Source organism: Rousettus aegyptiacus, unplaced genomic scaffold (assembly GCF_014176215.1).
Source record: "Rousettus aegyptiacus isolate mRouAeg1 unplaced genomic scaffold, mRouAeg1.p scaffold_m13_p_1, whole genome shotgun sequence".
Lineage (NCBI taxonomy): Eukaryota > Metazoa > Chordata > Mammalia > Chiroptera > Pteropodidae > Rousettus > Rousettus aegyptiacus.
The window spans coordinates 160,718,873-160,742,669 of record NW_023416284.1 but is presented as its reverse complement, the minus strand read 5'-3'; the positions used below and the strand labels follow the sequence as shown (position 1 = coordinate 160,742,669).

Sequence of the window (23,797 nt, the reverse complement as noted above, 5' to 3'; positions counted from 1 at the left end):
TATTAATTGTGCAATAGCAATATGTCTACAAAAATAAGGTATACACCTTAATTAAAAAATATTTTATTGCCAAAAAAAAGTGCTTATTGCTAACCATTGTCTGAGCCTTCAGGAGTCTTAATCTTTTTTGCTGTGGTTGCCACAAACTTTCAATTTATAAACAATGCAATAAAGCTGGATAAAAGGAGGTATGCTTGTATTTAACAATGACTAGTTTGAGGGCCTGTGCTATCTGTTCTGTTAAAGACAGTCTGTTCACACAACCAATGCCTTAGGAGTACAAATGAGAAGAGGACTAGTATCATAAGAACAGGGACCTTGGGATGAATCTTGAAATAAGGTGAAATGTTGATAAGTAAGGACCAAGTGGCAGGCACATCATCTGTCCTGCTCTTTAACTTATCCCCAATGTTTAATTCCTAGAGACAGAGAAAGCACAGCTTTGAAAATCTATTGTTAATTTTGATCTAATTGAATCTTATCTAGTTGTAATGTCTTAAAGTGTGCTGCTGAGTTTAACTGTGGACAATATCTTAGAAACAAACAAGTTCACAAACACAAGCCCCACAGATTTACCACTTTGTTTCTGTTCAGACCTTAATACAAGGAACACTTTAAAATAAAGACAGTGTAATTGTATCAAGGTATAGGGTAGTTTATGATAGAGAATTCAAAATTGTGTTGAGATTTTAAAATTTGTGAAAATTTAAGCAATGAGATCCATTCATTGGACTGAGAAAATTTTGGTCTCATTTATTTAAAATCCTGTCAAGTTCCAAGACCCCTGCTTCACTTCCTTTATATTATGGCCAGTACAATGCCATCCAAGTGCAAGCATAAAACATTTCTGATATTGAAAAATACCTGACATCATGGGGCAAAATTAGGAGATGTTATAAAAATCTTATTTCCTGAATATTTCTTGTTTTGTATTTCTGTTCTGTGAAAGCAGAAGTCTATTCTGAGTTCGGAATTGACGATATATAATAAAATCGGCTATAAATTTTAAATGAATGTTATATTTTTATTAAAATCCTCTGTCTACGGCCATGCCACCCTGAACAAGCCCCATCCTGTCTGATCTAGGAAGCTAAGCAGGGTCAGGCCTGGTTAGTACTTGGATGGGAGACCACCTGGGAAGACCAGGAGCTGTAGGCGTAAAACATTTAAAAAAATAAGGGATCGTAACCTGTCAAGGTCCTTGTAATCTATGAAATCAACCAAGGGTTGTCTAGCTTAAAAAAATAAATAAATAAATAAAAAATAAATAGTGACAGGGTTGGGCCTGGTTAGTACTTGGATGGGAAACCACCTAGAAAGACCAGGTGCTGTAGGTGTAAAAAAAAAAAAAAAAAAAAAAATCCTAAAAATTGTCCCCCAAATTGAGATGTATGGTAAGTATGAAGTTAAATTTAAAATAGCATCTGGTAGGATGAAAGAAGCTCCTTTTACATCGCTGCTTCCTTTTGGGATCCCATATACTATCTATTCTAGAGATTCTTTCATTTCTAGGCTAAAACATATTTTATGCATCTTGTTTTCTGGTATGAATATGATTTCTAGTAAACATCTTTAGTTTTTTCTTCAATCACTATTTATATACAATGAAAAGGATAAATGTGAAATTTTCATGTTGAAAAAGATACATGGAGGTTACAAGTTGGAGACTTTTCCTCTGGTTTCAGATCATTCTAAGTACTGAAAGGATATTTATATATGCCTGTTGCTTGTTTTTACCCAGAAGTATGATTAAATATAATTAAAATACCAAAAATAAGAATATAGGTCACAGAACAGAAATAGATGTTTACTCTGTGAAACTAAAATGAACTTTGGATCTTTTTTTTCCTTTCAACAATACAGTTGTAGTTAATTGTCCACAACTTTTGCACTATCAACTCCTGGAGAACCACCACCACCCATTCCCTGCCCCCACCCTCCACATACGCACATATGCACATACACAAACACACACACACACACAGGAAAGCAGCCAAGCTTCTGTATATATAACTTTTATTTGTAAATCACATTTCTTAGCCTAGAGACACTTATGTTCTATATATATATATATATATATATTTTTTTTTTTACCTTACAATATTTAGACTGGCCAAAAATCAGGGAGAATGACCTTGGACTGTAGCCATGATAAAATTTTACTTAATACGTATTAAAATTCCTAGGATAGGCTTCGGCATGAAGTATAGTCATCATATTTAGTTTCAAAGTCCAAATGCCAGTTTCTATTAGATAAGCATGTACTCACAGAGCAGGGCAGGACGGTTATTGCAGCTAATGAGAGAAAAACATCAAGGCAGGGGCGAAGTGCCTCTCTGACAGGAGCAGGTGGTTCAGCTCCATGCTTGTCTCTTCTGTCTCCTTAAACAAGACCAGGCAAACTGGACTAACAGAACTCTACATATTTACTCATTCTGCTGGAAACTGAATTTTCACCTTCCTCCTCCTAAGGTTTGCCCTCTTTTCTCCAGTTTTTGAAAATATTTTTAAGTTCCATCTAGTTATTTGCTCTGCCACATATGAACTGACTAGCTATGAAATTTTATATGAAAGTTACTTACCTCATTTAACTGACCAGATGCATGGCAATAAAATTAGGAATAAATAAAAGTCTTGCTTAGCATTTGAGAATTAAGGAATAACCTTTATATTAAAGAAAGTAGGAGAAAGAATTTCCATATATGATCATGTGAATTTACCATTCAAATTGGAAAAGTGGTGACTAGTCACATGTTTTAAATTGCTAACATAGAGAAAGGAACGGTCTCTTTCAAGACAAGAAAATATAAAAAGAAATAGTATATAAGAGCAACTGGGGAAAAAAGGCTAAGTAGGAACCGATATGGATGCCACTTCCTTTAAAAAGTCAGCACAGAATTCATAGTCTGACATTTCCTTCACGAATGAGAGATTATTATAACAGAGCAAAAACCAGGAAATAGTTGTGTATATTATAAGTTAGTCACAGTGACGCTTGAAGAAAATATCAGGAGTAACAGTAAAAAGGAAAATGCTAAAAATGTGTCCATCCCTGAAAGACTAGAATGTCCTTTCCTCACCTGTTCCCCTAAAGTGCTCCAGTTTATCCTTCAAGTCCCAGCCCCAATGTCACCACTCTGGGAAGCCGCTGCTGATACTGCCAAGCAGCACCTAGTGCCTCTTTGTGCTCCCTGGCACCTCACAGGCCTCCATTATTAATTACATTCACCACCTTTTAGGGATCATTTCCACTTCTGCTACCCGCTTCGTCTAAGACTATAAAGATTATAACCTGTTTTTCTGGGTATTCCTGATATCTGGCAAAGGAAAAAGGCATCTACCCATTTAATTAAGATCTGCTAAGATGCTTTATATAGAGGCAATCATGCGTCTGCATGTGTATTAAAGAATATATAAAAATCAATAAGACACTTCTACAAAGAAGTAGATATCCTTCTGCTAAGTGCAGATAAAAAGCTTGGTTATTACATATAAAACAAACAGGAAAATTCTGAAAGGTGAAGAGGAGAAGACAGGCTAGGGATCTTGGGACCCAAAAACAACACTGTAATGAATTCCTGAGGATTTTTTTTGTTAACTCATATATCCCAGACTTGCAGCTGAAGAAGTCAGCAATCTGGAAATGCTGAGTACAGACAAAAAGAAGCCCGGAACAAGGCCTGTGCTCTCTCTAGCCAGAGAAACAGAAGAGTAGCCTAGCAAGAGAAAACAATAACTGCTCCACTCCAGTCAAACGCCACAGAAAAGACCATGACTCCACCCATACCAGCAAAGATGGAGTGGGGAACCTACAATTCTACCCTTGCTAGCCTATAAAGAGGTGTCGCGAGTGCACTACCAGGGTGCTATTAGAGAAGGCTGAGTAGGGAACTGGTAATTTCGTCCCTACCTGGTAACAATAAAGCTCTCCCCGCCGACCCTGTCCACAGTGTCAGTGGAGACCACGTTGGGGCAGCACCAGCACACCTTGCACATCCCAGCCAGGGAGGCATTGCAGGAAACCAAGAGTGGAGCTGAATTCCCACCACGTCCAGTAACAACAAGGGTTCCCTCTTACCCCAAGTATCAATGGAGGACATAGATTTGATAGCAGCCATCATAAAAAAAAATGCTTCAATAAACAATTACGAACATTCTTGAAACAAATGAACACATAGAAAGTCTCAGCAGAGATAAAAATTCTCAGCAAATAAAAAATACAATAACTGAAATGTGTGTGTGTGTCTGTAAGGGTGTGTATATACACACGCAATGGATGGGCTCAACAGCAGAATAGATTAGATACAGGAAGAGTGAACTTAAAGATAGAATAATAGAAATTACTCAATTTGAACAGAAAGATAATTTAAAACAAATTTTTTTTAGATAAAAATAATGTATTTAACTCCAGAGATCCGAGGAACTAAAACAGAAACCAATGAAACTTTCTAAATTATTAAATAATTTTTAGGTGCAAATTGTATTATCTAAAGGCCTTTGTGTCCCTGAGGCTGATGAGGAATGAGTATTATATGAAGGACAAATACAAATAGATCTTCAGTGTACTAATAGGACACCTAAGTTAGCCCCAGGTAGCCTAAAAGTGAATGTAGCCTTTGAAGGTTCACACGTCAGCACTAAAGGATAGAGTCTGTGCAGCGGAGAAATCGAGTTCATTTATCATGACCACCAAAAGATATGAAGTGATGGTAACATGTTCTCTTCAAATCTGTGGAACTTCAAAATGAACAGCTCAGTACAGTATAGCTTTGCTGCTGTTGGGGTCATTTTTGTACACAGAGGAGGAAAAATGCCACCTTGAATGTGTTGACAAGTTCTCTAAAGATTCACCAAGATAAGACATTTTAACCATGTAAAAGAAATACTTTTAGAGCTATTTTTAACCTATGTTAAGTACCAGTGAGCAGAATGCGATTTTTTTTTTTTTGGTACAAATGTAGAGTAAAATTTTACAACAGGTCAATGTACTCAATTCATAGATCTTCCCTCAAAGTTTAACTTGTTAGAGCCATTAAATCTAAAAACGCCATCACAAGAAAATAATAATACATGATTACATATTTTGGCTTTTGAGGACCTCAGAAACATTTTGTTTCTATCAACTTTTTTTTTGATTAAAACCAATATACATGAAATTCAAAAATCACTTCTAAAAAAATCAAGAATTACTTTTAAATTCTTGTAAAGATACTAGTGTAACATGGATTATTCCAATCCTATTCATTAGTCTAGCGCTTGCTGGCTCCATAAACGTTTATCGATGATAATAAGATTCAAATATCTGTTGTCCAGAAAGTGTTCACAGGTTATTTCTGCCCTTAAGAGAAGTAGAAGAGCAGTTTTAGGTTTGGTCTGTCTTTATTCCCGAATTTGAACAATTCTTACACATTTGAACAATGTGCGATATTCAACAGGAACACTTTCCTATTGCTCTGCTGAGGCCACCAGTTTCCCTGAGATGGTCACATGTCACAGAGGATCCCCAGTTCTAACTCTGGGAGACAGTTTCCAAACAATGCAATAATGAGAATAAGAGGACTGTATAAAATAGAAGGTTCTTTCAAAAAGATTTATAGTGTGTATTTGGAATAAAAAAATTATCAGTCTTCTTGGTTAAAGGTTGGCAAGTGTGTTTTCAACTTTAAAATGTCTGAAATTGGCTCTTTTCTTTCTTGATAGAAGCTGAGTCCAGTGATATGTTCAACATCTGTGATCCGAGCTCTGTGTAACTTCAACAACTCTTCAACCCATGAGGACTCATGCTTCCCATGCTATGAGGGTAGGAAATAAAGAAGAAAGTCACTGAAGAACCAGCAGTTCACTTTCCCTACAAGCTCTCCAACTCTCTCATTTTAATCAGCTATGACAGTTTAGTTCCCAAATGGTAGATGTCGTAAGATTTGCCAAGCATAATCTCTGCTCTTGAGTAACTCACCATCTAATATAAAATATGCATGTTTATTAAATTAGATGCATCAAATTTGGTGAAAGAAAAGTATACCTGGAACAGATGTCCATTTATTGCATTGGTGCAAGAAACTTCAATTTCATGGGGTTAAAAATGGAAAACAGAAGCAATATGGGATGATAGAAAAAACATGGGAATTAGCGTAAAGAAACTTGGATTCGAGTTCTGGTTCTACCATCACCCTACCAAGTAAACCCAGGCAAGTTATTTAATATCTGAATCCTGATTCTTTTACCTGCACCCTCCTTACTGGGTTGTCTTGAGGATCCAATGTAACAATGTGTGCACATGCACTATACAAATACTAGTTCTCCTCATAGTTACATGCATAGTTGCAGTGAAGAAAGGGTTGGGGGAAGTGGTAAAACAATTTCACTTCTAGTGAGGTTGTGAAGTCTTAGCTAATATAAGATTAGAAAAGAATTAAAGGCACATGACCTGGCATATGGAAGCAGAGGTGGTGGTAGCTGAGGTAGGTAAGAGAGATAGAAATCATACATCCATGTGTTAGTATAAATTTTTCTGAAAATATCTACTGGAGAAGGCCAGATGAGGAAAGTGTCCACTGGTTGGTGAGCTATGATTATGCTTTTAAAGACATCCTTCAATAATGTTTCTTGTATCTTTGGGACATTATTAGTAGAAAATGATAAATATAGACTTGCCACATAAAAGAGGAACAGATCAATAATTTCCATTTTTCCCATTAGCCTCCAAATCATCTACCACTCAATACTACTGCTCCACTGCCTTCTTCTCTGTAGCTGTCCTCACCCTGGCTTTCTGAGAAGTAGCCCTGACTCAGTAGACTCAGAAGATATTTGCTATTGGTTCCAATATTTACAGGAATAGATAAAAAGTGCACATAAGGCATGTTTCCTCAGGCCAACATCCAGCTGACTCTTAGTCGCTACTTTTGGAAATGAAACAGATGTAAGTATGTGTGATATACCTTCAAATAATCCTCTCCTTGGTTGAAGGCCAATACTTAGTATCTTCTGGGCATACTGATATTATAAAATTTGATAAAATATTTGTATTAAAGATATCTGTACAATAGATTTTGGAACAGTTGAGATGAATAAGGAACTCGACACCTAGCTCGGCATTTAATATCATTTGGTCAATGAGATATAGGCATAAGCCTGTTGCTGCCTTCTTTTGGGGGTCAGGGACCACAATTCAGATATAATATTTAGAGAAGTACAAGCCATCTTTAGGCCAATGGGCCATACACTATGAATAGTGGCACAGAATGATAGAAAAGGTCCTGGTCCATAAGAGTACTGTCCCAAGACTATCTACCTCTGGACTTTCTGTGGCCTGAGGAACCCCTTACTTTCTCAAGTACCTGGGTTCTCTGGTATTTGCTGCAGAACACAACACTGATAACTTTACTGAAAATTTAATCTCTCAAGGAAAATAAAGCAATGAAGAAGGAAACACTTGGTATGTGTCCAACAAGAGCCACAATATTGACGGTAGGCAATGTTAGATGCTCAACAGGCATCCAAATAGTTAAAATCTTGCTATTCTGTACTTAATTCTGAAGAAAAGGAAAAAAAAATAATGAGAAATGTGTTCTATGGGGACTGGTCAATTCTGAAATAGAAACAAAGAGACATATCTTCACTGATTTTAATGAATAATACATAGAAAGACTACTAGATCGGGGACAGCAAATGGGTCACTGCATTCCATCCATTCCTGGGCCCACTGCAGAGACCACTGTCTGCTTTGTTCACTGCTGTGTCCTCAGTAACCTAGACTACCTAGCAAGAAATATCTATTAAAGGAAAGAATGGCTGGCTCTAAGAAAGGATAAAAGAATCAATGGCTGGCTCTAAGAAAGGATAAAAGAATCAATGGCTGGCTCTAAGAATAGATAAAAGAATGAATATAAATGAGTGATAACAGCACTCGTTCTTGCCAAGCTGACTGGACCTCAAGATCCTTTTGACTATAAGACTCCAGGTGTCCACCCATCCATTGAGGCTGGTAGGAAAGTCAAATCTACTTGCCAACTTAGGTCTCAACTTACTTTGTATAACAACAACAACAACAAAAAAGACAAAAACAAAAAACTAGGAAATCTAGAAAGTACTCTAAAAGAAAAACTTTTCACTTACCATAAGGAAAAACTTAAAAATTGCTAAAATTTTGAAGAAGTCTTGATGTTCAAAGACTACAGTTTAGACTTTTAAAATTCTGAGCAAATAAGATAAAATAAAAGAATCATTTCCAAACACTGGAATGATAATAGAATAAGAAAAGATAATTAGGGACAAACATGATTTTTATAATAAAGTAAAATTAATTTGAAATGCTTCCTAATCACAACAAAAAGACCAATTTCTAATAGTACTGATGCCTTTGGAGTTATAAACCCAGATTTGAGACAAGAGTAAATTCATACTTTAAATAAACCTAAAATTCAGTGGCTAAACCATATGAAGTCACTAAGTTTTTACATTTTGATCTGATTTTTAGTGTTTCTAGCAGACAAGAGTGGTCTTTTCCAAATATACGTCGTCCTAGAGAATCAAATTTAAGACCATTCTATGATTTCAAAGTATATGTATATTCAAGTTATACTTTCTCCCACAGAAATGTTAGATGTAAGATACAAACAAAAACTTATATTTACATTTTCATTGTTTAAGGTAAATTAGCAAAGGCTACTTACCACACAGCTCTCACTGTTATCAGTCCTGTGAGGCAAAATGAAAGCTAAGGTATCTAAATTTTCACACTGTGAGGGAGTCTGTGATGTATTTTTACAACTTGTTAGTACAATGAAGAAGTGAGTTGGAATTAGAATTTCTTGATTACGGATGAGTCTGCTGTTTCTGTAAAATATAGCAATATTCACCTTAAGAAAGAAATAACCAGTTTCTTTTCAATATTTAATATTTAATATTTCAGTTAAGCATTTTTAACACATCTAAAAATAAAATTCAGTCAAATAATCAATTGTATTATAAGAAGTCAGTAATCATAATACCTCTATATATTCTGCCAGACCAAAAGATTTAGAAGACAGTCATATAAACACAATCCAAAGAATTTATATTCTCTCTGGAAATTTAATAAACTGTGAAATTTTTAAAAATTCTACCTTAACACACTGGAATTGAGACAATAAAAAAATAAGAATGTTTTTGAATACTTACAACCAACATTCTAACACATTATTCATAATCTATTAAACTCTGTGGACATACAATGTATGGAGAGAGAACTGGTTTGGAATATATTTTTATTCCATCTCCTTCATAGAAGCCGTATTGCTGTGAATTCTTTGTTTTGACCGAATTTTCTTCCTTAGCCCAATAATTTTTTTTTTTTAATTGAGCATATTCTTAAAGATGTCCCAACTAACACTTTTGCCTCATCTCAATTTTCCTGTTTCCTTTGGTCTCAAAGTTAGGTTTGTTTGCTTGTTTTTTCAGCATGTTTCAAAATTTAAGGTTGTGTGATCACTGTTTTCAAACATAATTTTATGTAGTACCATAATATATAAAACCTTAAAACAGAGAGCTCTGGTTGAAGCTATGAATGGAAAAGTTATGAAGTTCTTTTCTTTACCCATTCTACTGCTGTGACTTATGAGACAGTTATGTGGAACCCTTATGTCTCGAGGAATATAGTAAAAAAAAAAAAAAAAGTGATTTTACAAACTAATGTAGTTACAGATGTATATGTGTGTAACAGTAATCCCTAAGTGAGCCTGAGAGATAAATTCTCAGAAAGGGGCCGAATTTTAGCAGAGGTTTCAGTCCCTTTTTCTTGTAGCCTTAATAGCAAAATTGCTTCGAAAAATCTTGTAATTACTGTTTTAATAAAGATCAACCATTTTCTAAACTCCTCTGCTTTATAAAAACAGCATCATTAATGGTTTTTTAAAGATGGTCACTTTATCATTTCCCTCCAGCCAGACTTGGGTAAAAGCTGTGTCATTCACCCAAGGCCTACATTTGGACACTATAGCTTTATAAACTAGTTGACTCCTTGGCTCATGATGCCTCTAGCCACATATACTTCTTTATCTTCTAAGTAGCAGTATGTTAATTAGAATGGTATTTTAGCCACACATAGAGATTTTAAACACTAATGTTACCTTCTGAACACATGGCAGAGTTCAGTATTTAATCTAAGCTCAAGAATTACTCCTCTGAGCTGAGTGGTAGAGAAACACTAGTTCTTTCAACTAAAAAAATATTTTATTGAACACTGAGCAAAACATAAAAACTAATTAGATATTTAAAAGGGCTTCCAGTGTAATCAGAAATGTCACATATATAAACTTGAATAGTAGTGGACAGAAAAGGTTGTCCTGACTCATCTGGATGGTAATCCCACTTGATAGGTGTTGTTAAGAATAAGTGAAATATGTTCTTACTGTTTCAGAGTCTCTGAGGAATCATAACGTCCATCATAATCAGAGTCAAACACGGGACCACTGACAACATTGACCCCATTTCTTTCTACAGCATACCTTTGCAGTAGGGTACTATGAAAGTATCGCCATATAACTGAAACAAGGAAGAAGACAGCATAGTTTAGAAAGAACAAGGAGCCATGCTCTCATGTGAAATAAGTCAACACCATGATTCAAAATCAGCATTTGTAATAATTAGAGATTAAGTCTAGTTCGGCTTCGGTAGTAGTGCGAGGTCAAGCATTCATTGTTCAGCTTTGGCCTCTGCAAGGACTAATATACAAATGTTGACATCAACTCTCAGTCATTTCTGAACTGGTATATCACAATGAACGTGTGGTCACATCTCATCATTAAGCATGAAAAAAGACCCACAAACAGAAACAAGGCAGGTTATTCAGATTTACTGTTAATATCTGAATATTCTGTTTGAAATAGTCACAAGTATTCTAGATATAGAGTAAAAATTTCCTTGGATGCTCTATATTTTATAATCCCATGTACCACTTGAAGTATAAATGTATATTTATTCTTATAAGAGCCAACTGCCGCAATAATTAATAATTGTATAAAATCTGTTCATTGTAAGATCAAAAACAACAATCAGAAACTTGAAATAAATAGGAAAAAGATTGAAAGTTGATGTTAGTAGACTATATTAGCTAGATAACTTAGAATATTATTTTTTCCACAAAAAATGTTTAAAAACATCTAAATACAAAGCAAAATAATAGTCAAACCTATAAGAATGTATTTAATATTTAGTCATTTAATTTAGAACATCGGTCTTATACACATAAATTATACCTATAATACACAACTATTCATTGAAATTATGAGATAAAGGGTTAAAATTTTTTACCTTGAAAACTCTGGTACATTGGCACTATATTAGTAGTAAGCAATGCTTCAGAATATATTTTACTTGAACCTTTATTTAAAAGTTCTACAAAGAAAATAAAAAGGACAACTATTTCATTCACAAATAACATTAGAAATTATACTTTCTTATGGGAGAAATTTAAAAAAAAAATTAGCTGAGTGTAAAACTTTTCCAGGTCTTGGTTCAAGGAGAAACACTATGTGTTTGGTCCAGTACCTTAACAAAATAATCATTTAGATCTTTTCTTCTTCAAGAAAATTTACCAAAGACAAAAACTTTAATAAGCAGGGCCCCAAATTAAACATATTCAAATTTTACCTTATTTGCTTTATTTCAAGTAAAGCGTATATTGTGTTTAAAATATTCTTTCCTTAAACTCTTTCACAGTGAAAAGAAAAACGAGAATATCTGGCTTCAGAACAACCCAGAAAAAACATCACAGGATGTCTGCTTGGAAATGCTGTACAAGGCTTCTTTGTATGGATTTTCGGCTTGGGCTTCAGCTATTTTTATAATGCAATAGCCAAGCTCTGACTTCAGACACCCACTCTGGCAACTGAACTGGATATTTGAGCACCTGGAGCCTTCTGATTTTTGCCTTTTTAGGGCAGTCTGAATACATGCTCTCATTAACATATAAATTTGCCACTTTAAAAATAGAACATTTAACTTCAAAAAAAAAAAAAAGCCATTTCCTAGGGGCTCATATTGGCAAAAGAGCAGGCACACTTAAGTTCTAACTTTACCTAATTCTTTGACAAATTACATTTTTCTTTTTAAATGACAAAATGATATTCCTTCCTAATAACCTTGATGTATCCATCTGACTTCACTGAGTTTTCTCATATTCGGTTTAAAAGAAATGCAGAAAACTGAAGAATGTCCTATCTACAGTGTCTGGGCTAAGTCAACTACCCTTCAAACAAAAGTAAAAAGTTTTCTAAAACTCAAATTTTAGACCTAGCTTTAAAATTTGCCCAAGTAGCTATATTTCTTATTCACAATTTTCATCCATAAATAAACAAAATGATGTACATTGCCCCATAAAAAGAAACGGAAAAGGAAGAAAGAGGATAAGAGAAAGGGAAGGTCAGAAAGGAAGAAACTTACGTGGTGGGGAGAGGAACCCATAACTCAGTTTAGAATTATTTTTATAAAATGAACATTTATGGACAGGACTAAGAGAAATTCGAAGATCCTGGTAAAGGCAGTTGGAAAAGTCTCCTGTAGAGAAACTGTCCTGAAGAACACAATGAAAAGAACCATTAAGTATCAAGTGAACAGAAGAAAAGATAGCTTTGTCACTAGTTAAAGGTGAATTGCATCATAGAATTATGGCGCTCTAGTTGTCAGCTCATTGTTCTTCACCTTTTTTCCTTTTTTCTACTAGTGTAGTCTTCTTTTTTTTCTAATTGAAGTGCAAAACTCTTTACAATATTAAGAATATTAATCATTTGTCATGTGTGCAACTTTTTTCAAATACGCTATATTAATTTTGTTAGTTTTTTTTTTTTTTTTTTTGCACTCAACTTCAAACTTTTACATAGGGAATTGCTGAGTTTTAGATATCTGAAACTATATTCCATACTGAACTACACACCTAAAAGTTTGTCAGGGAGGGGAGTAAAAAAGACACTGAATATCAATATAATATGAAAACCTCGGGAGTAGAGATGATTCTGAATTTTTGCAGCTTTAATTACATAAGAAAACTGAAAATTCAAACAATCGAAACACCATAATTGAGGTATTAGACAACAATAAATAGGATGGAACCTATAAAAACTGTGTAGCATGCTATATATTACCAAGTCAAGTAAAAAAAGTGTTTACTGTTTTTTTTTTTTTAATTAAGTTTACTGGGGTAATATTGGTTAATACAACTGTGTTTGAATATAGTCTGAAATTTTTTAAAATCAAGGCAGAAATTTTATGCAAATATGTGAATGTGTGTGTACACTGTGTATATATATATATTTTTAATGCAGAAATTACATATACATATATCTATAATATATATATCACTCTTTTTATTTAACAATCTCAATGACATTACAATAGTTTTGCTTTTTAAATGACTCAACCAAATACTTTAAAATCCTCTTTCTATCCCTTTAGGGCATCCTATAGCTTACCAGACACTTTCAATTTCTGAAAATCTAGTCAGTCTAGTTTAAAACTTCAATTCCATGTACGGCTTGCCAGAAACTTTCAGTTTCTGAAAAGCTGGTCAGTCTAGTTTAAAACTTCGATTCTTGTATGGTGCCAAGTGGATACTAGATTTATTGGGGAGATCACTTCATAAGTTAGATAAATGCCTAACCACTATGCTACACGCCTGAGATTAATAATAATATTGAATGTCAGCTGTAATTGGAAAAAAAAACTTTGATTCCATGTAAGATCCAAATCTCATCCCCTCCCTTCATTCTCTTTTTCAAAGCCTATCTCCTTTATCATTTCTCTTCCACCAAAGCACCCAGAAGGAAGGGAGTAAGGAAAATGGTGGTCTTATTCTGGGATACTTCCCTTCACTCTTTTCAAGACATAACTCCTCTGGTCTGGGGGTGAACAGGATCCCAGCCTCTCTCTGGTTTGGTCTGGGGCTTTCCTATAGATGGCGTAATGCAGTGAGGTTACTGAACTTAATGGCCTCCCCCACCAGTGAGGATCCCCTAGAAGTTGGGCAGTTGAGGGACATCCTTGTGCTCACATACTACATATTTAGAGATGACTAATTGTAACTGAGTGTAAAACTCATTTCATGAAATTAAACAGGAGAATCATAAAGTATTTAAACCAAAAAAAAAAAAAAAAAAAAAGCCAAAAGAGAAGACTTTACTGCACATTCCTCATCTCACAGAAAAATAAACATGTTCTGAGTCTCAAAGTCACAAGCTAGTTAGTAGCAGAGCCGGAACCTAATGTTTCTGACTCCCCATTCAGTGATCATCTAATTTGGGAACTGATTATAGAGCCAAAATTTACAGTGAGAAACTATGCTCCCAATGTTTTGCTTAATGATAATTTGAAATTACCACACATAGCTAAAGGGGTAACAAATACTTGCATTTCTGTCCACGGTGTAGGATGCCCACAGGGGCATTTGTATGTCATGGCTGTAGCCACTCACAAACCGGTGCTGGTAGAGAAGACAGACAGTGCTGTTCTGGAGAACTCTGGGTCTTCCATAGGGCAGAGTGCCACGCCTTATAACCTTCTCTTGGGTTACAGGGGGGAAAAATGGAAACAAACCACAAGTTAAACACTGTGATGTGCATTATATGATAACATATATGATACATTCATCTAATTCTTTCCTCTATTTCACCAGACTGAAAAATTATTTTAACTGCAAAGAAAAAAAAAAACTAATTACAAAGAGAAAAATGATAAACAATTAAGGAAACAAAAGTGATTCACTGCACTTTTGCCTATACATTCTGAAAAAGCAATGTAATATGAAGATATCACAAGAGACACACACTACGTGAAATTGCTAGAAATTTTAGCAATTAGGACTTAAATGATATTACTAAAATTCTTTAACATCATTTGAATTACTTTATTCTTCAAGCTGTACTCCAGAAAGAAAAGTTTCTGAATGATATTGTACTTGGAAAGCAAAAGTTCAGAACTGAAATTATGAGATTAAACTGAACGAAACAATACTAGTATGGACCATTTATTGCCCTTTTTCCAGTGCTGGGTTCTTTGCAGATATTATCTAATTTAATTCTCATATAGCCCTATGAATTAAGGTTATATGCCCATTTTAAAGATGAGAAAATAACAGTTGATAGGAACTAAATCCTTCCCAGGACATAATGTCCCTAAACTCATATTCAAACCCCAATCTGCTCAGTTTCCAAAGTGTCATTCGTCACCACAACACTTTGCCACCCTGAGGTCATCAAAGATTTCTCTAATCTGAATCTTTACAGAGATTTTATACAAATCCAAGTCAGGAATACTGCAGAATTTATGTTTTTATTCCAGAAGGAAAAAATTGTGAGACAAGTAACTTAATCTATCAGAGACTCTATCAAAGTGACACTGAACATCTAGGTCGCAAATGACAAATTTCATCAGGTGTCTGCAAATTCTTAATTTTCATTCAAAACTTATGAAGAAATAACTTTAAAAAATCAATTTATACTATCTCATAATAAACTAAAAACCAGTGAGATAGACAATTACCAGGTATTTTCAATGGAAACTGAAAGATTTATTATAAACCTATGAAAACCTTTAAAATCTCAAAGCTCCTCTACCATGTTCATAAAGAGTGATTCAGCTTCCAATAAATATATTACAAACTCTTTCCACTGTAAATATTTCTTCTTGCCTTATGAGTAACAGTCTAGACTGTCAAGCAAAGAAAATTGTGTTTCATCAGTGGTCCTCTAGTACTCCTTTTATTTTATTTATTATTCTCAAAAAGGTCCCCAAACCAATTCTCTGTGGTTTGCACTGTTGAGAAAAAGCCTTCTTCAATATTCCAAATTCAAGCGTAAACATGCCTTACCTTCTGCCATTGTCAGATTCAACTGTGCCTGAAAATCCACAACTGGAAAAATCTAAAAAGTTAATAATGCTATTTTTAAGGAATGACAGATATGTTTTAATTTGTAACAAATAACTTCTACGGCTTAATTATTCTATTGTAGAACATAGATAAAATTTAAACCCATCTTGTAAAAGTCATTTTTTGATGAAGTTGCAAAAATATAAAATCATTAGCATAAGCACAACACTATTAATTGAAAAATAAGAATAGCTGCTTTCTAATTCCTATCTCTACCCTTACAAGTCTTTCTATAATTTTGAAACAAAAAAGAAAGCATAAAATCAACTACTCCCCAAATTTCTATCTTTATGGATCCTATTGATTTTGTTTATAACTTGTCACAAATCTTCCTCTTTTTACAACAACTATAAGCAGTAGTGCCATACATCTATTTTGTACCAAAAAATAATATATCCCTCCCCAAATTTAAAATATGTTGCAATGTATTTTAGAGAAGGAATACTGTGACTGGTTTATAAACAAGATCTGGCTGCTAGGATAACAGCATAAATTCTATGACTTAGGATGCTCCAGGACTCAGCTAGACTTCTTCCAACCTGAAAGTCAAGTCACAGCACCCAGGGATAAAAATAGAGGCAAAAATGCAAAAAACAAGGGAGAGGAAAAATTTAAAAATCAAAGGTCTGTATGTGTCACTAGAATTAAAAATAAATATTATGTTTACTTTCACTCATAAATTTTAATTTGATCATTAAGTATTTCTACAGGACATGCTATGCAGAGGATGCTATAAAAACACACATACACACTAGGCTCAGCTTCTCCACAATACTTACCAAGGGATCGCATGAACAGCCAAGGTTACCTCCGGGGGTTCTTGTGAAGGGGCATTGGACTAGGGGGTGGACTTCTTTGGGATGCTTTGGGGTATAAATGGGATTCTTTAGAAGATGGTTTAGACTTCCATGAGTTCCATTATTAAGAGCAGGTGTCAAATTCAGTAAATCTGCATAATTCCAAGAAAGGTAAAGATTTAGTTAAGTTTCTAAATCAAATAAATAGTAGATGCGTACTATGATTTTTATTTTTTTTAAATTAACTCTATATGAGTCCTTAATTCTTTATCTAAAACAAAACTATAAAACTTTCTTGGGTTTTAGAGTATTTATGACTATGCTATTCTTAATAGAAATAGTGATGTGTATTGCTGTACTTCTCTATAAAAATTTCTGAATTTTAATGTGCATAATAATTATAGTTACCACCTATTGGATGCTTATTATATATGCCAATCACCATACTAATATATTTTTCTTGTTTAATCCTCCAAACAATTTAATAAGTATTGTCAATATTTGTAGATGAGTGATCAGAGTACTTTGTCCAAGGTCTCAAAGCTACTAACATAATAGACAGAGGACTTAAAACCAGCTTTGTCCAAGTCTAAGACTCATGCTCTTAATAGTAATGACAGCAAATACTTATAAAACACTTACTATATGCCAGGCACTGTTTTAAGTGCTTTAGGATCTGTTATCTCATTTATGCATATCAGCTCCCAAAAAGAATTATACTCAGGACATATTTAAGGTTTTTCAAATACCCAGTATCATCAGAAAAAGGAAGTAACATTTAAGATGCAATACCTCACCCATAATAGTACTAAGATGGTACAGCGTAACCAAGAATATATCTAATGGGTCTGCCTTTGTTTTTACAACCTTGACTTGTCATCCATATAGCTTTTATTGCTACCAGAGGTTCCACCTGTTTTGCCTACCTTTCACAGCCCCAAACTCTTTTATCTGGCTTCCACAACTGATCTGATTCAGTCATCATATAATTAAGCCCAGAGCGGACAAAGAACCAGGCACCGAAAATGTATAGACCTCCCCTCTCTGGGTTTTGTACTTTACCAGTATGCAGCCTAGTGGAAGAATCAGATAAGTAATCAGAGTATGTATGGCATATTCTTTTCATTGACTCTGGGTCAGGAAGAAGAAAAGTGGAAATGTGAGTGTCTGTCTTGCCTCATCATCTCCACAAAGGTGCCCATCATGTGGCCTACTTTTGATCATCCTATTCCAGCTCTATTTTCAGAAGAGATGAAAGTTGCCTGTTTACACTTACCACATATTAAGTTATAAACTTCAATATTTTCAAAGGATTCAACTTCAATGCCATGCTTGAATGCAGGTCCATAGCCAATAAAGAGGGCCTGGATTGGCCAGAAAAGAAACAGTTTATCAGTTCACTTCAGTTATGTATGTAGTTGATCAAAAACTATTTTATATTTTCTGTAGTACACATATATAAACTGGTTATGCTAAGATAAAAAGAAAAATACTATGCCGGATGGGCTTTGTAGAATTTTTTTAAACCTCTGTTGCACATATAATGTAAGGACACCTAGGATATTTCTCTTAGCTTTACTACAATTTCTGACTTGACCTTCAGAGCAGAATAATAACGAAATAGATTTTCATCTAAGAAATGGGATGTAAACCTCCCCCTGCCCACCTTACACAGTGTTGCAAGAATCAAATTACATAATTATTGTGAATATATTTTTAAAAATCTTAAAGTGCTAGGTAAATTTAAGGTATTATCTTCATTTAGAACATGAGTTTGATATCCTTTCAAATATTAACCAACTGTCTTTCATTTACTGTGGAGCAACATTCTTAATGAAGCATAATATATGCAAAATAAGTATTGGAAATTTAGTAGGAGGCATATATTACATATTCATGAAATAAGAATATAAAATTTTAACTAAATTCTATCAATTTAATGTCCAAAGGAAAAGAGCTATATGAACATATATGCTTCATTACTTCTCATTCAAGACATATAATCAGTCTGTGTTTCTAAGTGTAAAACTTTACATATCAGTTTTTCTTTAGATACATCATTTAAAAAATATATGGTAGGTTTACTCACTTGCATGCTTGAAAATATATTGTCAGAGCCATGAAATCCACTTCCACAATATTTCCTTTCTGAAGGATTCCTAATTTGGCATAATATGCATTAATAATGTAAAGTCAGTTCATAAAGAAAAATTGATAACTATTGGATTAAAGAATAAGTAACTATTTTGTTAAACAAACCAAGAAAAGGTAAATAAAATCACCTGGCTTTGAAAAGCAGTAAAGGGCTGCCTTTATCTTTTATTCTGTAGACAAGTTAACTACAAACAATATGGCATAGAGGGAAAAAAACCACCGGCCCTGAGATAGAACTAACTGGTCTTGAACCTGGACTGTGCTATTAACTAGCTGTGACTTTGGCAATTTAATTATCTTCTCTTGGTTTCAATTTTGTTATACTGAGTTGTTTGTAAAAATTAAATGGTTTAACCTAAAGAAATGCTTGGAACATAGTAGATGTTCATTCAATATTAGTTCTCCATGAGAATAAGAACCATCCCTTCTTTCATCTTCTTTCAAACACTATAAGCACAGCTTTCTAATAAAGTAGAGACAGTGTAATTCTGTTGACTGACTTCTGGTTGACTGCTTAGGTTTTGCTTGACAGGGGTTATTTATCATCCCTGGTTTCCTGGCAACCATCAAAAGAGTTAATGATCAAGTTTGGAGATGTTAATAACTTAACCATCCAAATAATTTGCTGAACATACCAACAGAGTGAGGTTTATTGATGAATTAGTATGACAAGAATAAAAAAAAAACACCTGTATAATAATGAAGGTACTTGATCATTATTATAAGGTAAAGAGCTTTAGCCAATTATTTGCTGGACTTTGAAGATATTGTTAGGCATCACTGTAATGTGCAGAAGAGATACAATGGCAAGTGATATCACAAATATGGACCATAAGAAATAATCAATATGGATGTGGGCAGACAGAGCAGTGCTTCTTAGCTGGGAGTGATCCCCTCTCCCCATGGCCTTCAATGTCTGGTGACATTTTTGATAGTCATAACTATATAGAAAGAGCACTTTTTCATTTAGTGAGTAGAAGCCAGGAATGCTTTTAAACATCCCACAATATAGCTCCCTACCACAAAGAATTATCTGATCCAAAATGTCAATAGGCCAAGGTTGAAAACCCCTTATCTAATCTCAGAACACCTCTACTATGTTCATAAAGATTGATTCAGAAAAACATATTTGTGCAGTTTTCATATAACAAACAACACTATTGGAAAAGACCCCATGGTTACCTTGAATTACTGACAGATCAGGCTAAGTTAACCTGTGAGACTCAGAACTTACAATGCGAGTTGCCATTGAGGGTCCAAATAGAATGTTAAGGGCTCAATCCTGTCACTTTTGGCAAAGTGCAAACGCTTGGGTAAGAATTGCTTCAGGTATGGTTTGAAGTGCTGGTTTGACTCCCGGCACTGAAATTGTAGAAGGCAAAGAAAAAAAATTACTCCCATATTTGTTTAGTATAAACTTCTCTTGAAAGTGCTTTCTAATTCCATATGAATTTTTCTCAAAGCATTTTACCAGCATGCCTAATAAGGTACATGTGGAAAAATAACTGAGTTACTATTTGTATAATGTACAAGTGGAATATTTTCTAGCTATTGAATATCCTTATTTTTACAGGAAATCATAATCACCACATAGAAGTCCCAGGATTCTTAGACTATGTCACTAGATTATATCTGAGTTACTACTGATGATCTTATTTTCAAACACTCTTGTAACTACAATTATAAGATTTTCTCTAATATTCAATTTTCCATCAAGTACAAATAAAAACAAAAACAAAAAACATAGTATAGATAACTCAGCATTAGAACAAAAACTTGCTTTTTAAAATATAGGCATAAAAAAGACAATGTATCATAATGCTAATAGTATTTATGGCAGTACAGGTCTAGGTTTTTTCCTTCTATTGTTTTCAGTTATGTATTTCTTGTACTGTCACATAAATTCAACAATGCCAATAAATACTTAAAAACATTAAAACCTAGATTTTTGGGACATGTCCTTAAAGATCTTTAAAACCTAGACACTCGAAATTCTAATCCTATAATCCCAGTAACAAATACTGAAACTTTTTTTCTAAATATATGTTATACAAAACTAGATAATACGATAATTAGATAATAGAAAAATAAATATACTCACAGAAAGATTTCTGACAATGCTTTCATAATTAACTGAAGAGGGACAAAAATAAGAATTAATTGTGGATGGTATGTTACAATTAGCAATAAAAGTAATACAAAAATTACAGAATGTCAGACTCAAACCCTATATTTAAATACCAAAGCAAGTTTCAAAAAGGTCATTCAAATCATTACACATTAGTCATTGATAGGAATAAGACAGATCTTTGGCCACTCTCCTCCAAAGTCAATGAAATTATGTCATATTGTTAAATGAAAATGCAAGTCACAGAACATCCACCTGTCTGTCCATCTGTTCATTCATTTGTCCATGCATTCATCCATCTGACCATCTATCCATCTGCCTGTCCATTCATCTATCCATCTTTCCATTCATCCATCTGACCATCTATCCATCTGCCTGTCCATTCATCTATCCATCTTTCCATTCATCTATCTGGCCATCTATCCATTTGCCTGTCCATTCATTTATCCATCTATTTGTCCATGCATCCAAATACTCATGCATCCATCTATCTAGATCTAGTACAATTTCACTGTGTAAAAATAAAAATGAATATTTTATTTATGAATAGCTAATAGCTGAGAAGACACATTCTAAACTCGACAGTGTTAATCTCTAGAGAGGAACTGAGCTGTAAATTAAGGGGATTTGGGATGGGAAACTATTAATTTTTACTTTATATATTTTGATATTCACGGACAATTCCAGATTCAAATAAGAGGGACATGTAGAATAGTTTGAAACTGAATTTGCATAGCAAGCCCACGGTGTACTTACTTAGTGTACCTTGTGCTATAAATCCATACTACCTAGCTTTCTAAGATCTTTTTAGCTAGACTTTACATAAATTTGAGAAAATTATTCAGATAAAAGAATATATACTGTATATAGATTTTATGTATTATGCAGATAAATAGACATAGCTTTTGCTTTAGTTCGAAAAATTTAGGAGCCTACTTGAGTTAAGGGGTGTGACTAAAGTTCAGCCATCCCATCCTAAATATTTCTGGGGACTTCCATCTCCTCTATAGTTTTCATAAGAGGTTTAACAATAACTGTGTACTACTTTTATACATTTAAAAAAATACTAATAAAATTTGTCATGCATATAGAGTCACTATGCATATAGATCACTATGTTAATGTATTTGTATAACCACTTTCCTGCAGCAAAATCTATTTCTTCTCATGAATATTCAACAATATCTATTGAAACATTATAGCACTACAGTGCCCAAACCTAACCCAATTCTGATAACTGTAAGAAAAGCTTTATTCTCTTTCTAGTCTGAAGTTAATTGTAACAAAATGTTACTATTTTGCTGAAAAGTTAAAAGTTACCAAGGATGGTAATGGAAATGAGAGTTATAACAGAGATGCAAATAATTATGAAATAGGCTTGACTTGCAAAAGAATAAAACATTTAAAAAATTTCTTGGTAGTCTGGGTTCCACACAGGGTCAGAAGAGAACATGAAATTTATTCTTCTCTGTTTACAAAATATATTCTTATTCGTTTTTGGAATGGTTTAAGAAAGTCATCTCTGAGGACAGAAATTAGTTGCTTATGGAATGATGATCTCTGTCAGCATTCTTCCTCATAATAGAAGATTATTTTATAACTTCTCTAAGTTAGTTTAATGGGACGTTATTGATTAAAGTTGAATAAATATAGCTGAGCTTTTCTCTCAGGTGTGTGTGTGTGTGTGTGTGTGTGTGTGTGTGTGTGTTTGTATAAGTAATCTTGAACCTAAAACTAGTAAAACATACAATACAACATAAAATTTTACTAAGCTCATCAAATAATATTCTTAGCCATGAATACCAAATTGGCACGTGGTTAGACTTGAATCTTCACATCCAGTCCCATAAAGTCCTTTTGGGTACAGAAGATATGCACTGAGACATTTAATCATGAAAAGGAAATTGACTTTAATGGATTCCCTTTAGAGATATAATGATTTAGAGGAATGTATTCTAAATATAATCATATTAAAAGATCGCATAGAGATAAACTTACACGAATAGTATTTATCTGGGACATCGGAGGGTCTCAATCGAGCTGCAGGTCCATATACAACTTTGATATTTTTAACATCTCCCAGATATTTATTCAGATATATATATTTCTTACAACTGCCTTGTTCCATGCCTAGGTAAAAACATTCCAAAACACGTTGCAACTTTAATTAAAAATTTAACACATAGAACAAAACTTCTTTCATTGCTAGAATTTAATTCAATAAACATGTGCTCAGTGCTTGTGTTAGTTAAATATCTAATAGGTAAGACATGAATTTTCAGCTATATTTACTACCTCACTTTTTAAAAAAAAATCTTTTCCCTTTACTTCATCCAGCATTAGTTTAATGTTTCTTCTTATTTACATATTATAATATCATATTATACAAGTGAGGAAAATTACCACAGTTTTATACTGAATATGAAAGTTATTTTCCCCAAATCACCTAGGATATTAACTGGAGTATAAAATTCAGTCTCATTCCAGGACTAGAGCTTCTTTAGTATGTAACTTTTTAGCAGTGTTTCTAGAATAGTTTTCTGAAGTAAATAGCAATAATAAGAAAAAATGAACAATAAAAAAAACTGTTTTCTATTTTCTTGTATACCCACCACTTCTGTAGTCCAAAGACTATATAGAACTATGTTATAAAGATCACAGTAAGTAAAAGTGAAATTAAAATATTGCCAAAATTAATATACACTGCCTCCAAAGTCAGATTTATCAAGCTAAGGAAAATAGAAAAGGTACATAATAATCTGTTCAAATTAAATCTAAAATTGTTACAGTAGATTTACCACAAGTGAGTAGTGAAAAA

The 23,797-nt window shown here is 33.7% G+C and overlaps 1 protein-coding gene and 1 pseudogene across 1 annotated transcript in view; one reads left to right on the top strand and one right to left on the bottom strand.

Annotated features, from left to right (window-relative positions):
• The first annotated feature begins 1,039 nt into the window (after positions 1-1,039).
• On the top strand, positions 1,040-1,158 carry LOC118606249 (annotated as a pseudogene).
• Positions 1,159-4,699: 3,541 nt separating this feature from the next.
• Positions 4,700-23,797, bottom strand: part of ENPP1 (ectonucleotide pyrophosphatase/phosphodiesterase 1) — a 55,239-nt gene continuing 36,141 nt past the window's right edge. Inside the window, exons 13-25 of the mRNA XM_016129406.2 lie at positions 22,978-23,109; positions 20,954-20,985; positions 20,087-20,214; positions 18,788-18,857; positions 17,975-18,062; positions 16,681-16,850; positions 15,842-15,893; positions 14,384-14,535; positions 12,424-12,553; positions 11,293-11,376; positions 10,392-10,524; positions 8,676-8,838; positions 4,700-5,792 (exon numbers count right to left, since the gene is read on the bottom strand). Coding sequence (XP_015984892.2) covers positions 5,622-5,792; positions 8,676-8,838; positions 10,392-10,524; positions 11,293-11,376; positions 12,424-12,553; positions 14,384-14,535; positions 15,842-15,893; positions 16,681-16,850; positions 17,975-18,062; positions 18,788-18,857; positions 20,087-20,214; positions 20,954-20,985; positions 22,978-23,109 — 1,505 coding nt within the window. The 3' untranslated portion in view covers positions 4,700-5,621. The remainder of the gene's footprint in view (positions 5,793-8,675; positions 8,839-10,391; positions 10,525-11,292; positions 11,377-12,423; positions 12,554-14,383; positions 14,536-15,841; positions 15,894-16,680; positions 16,851-17,974; positions 18,063-18,787; positions 18,858-20,086; positions 20,215-20,953; positions 20,986-22,977; positions 23,110-23,797) is intronic.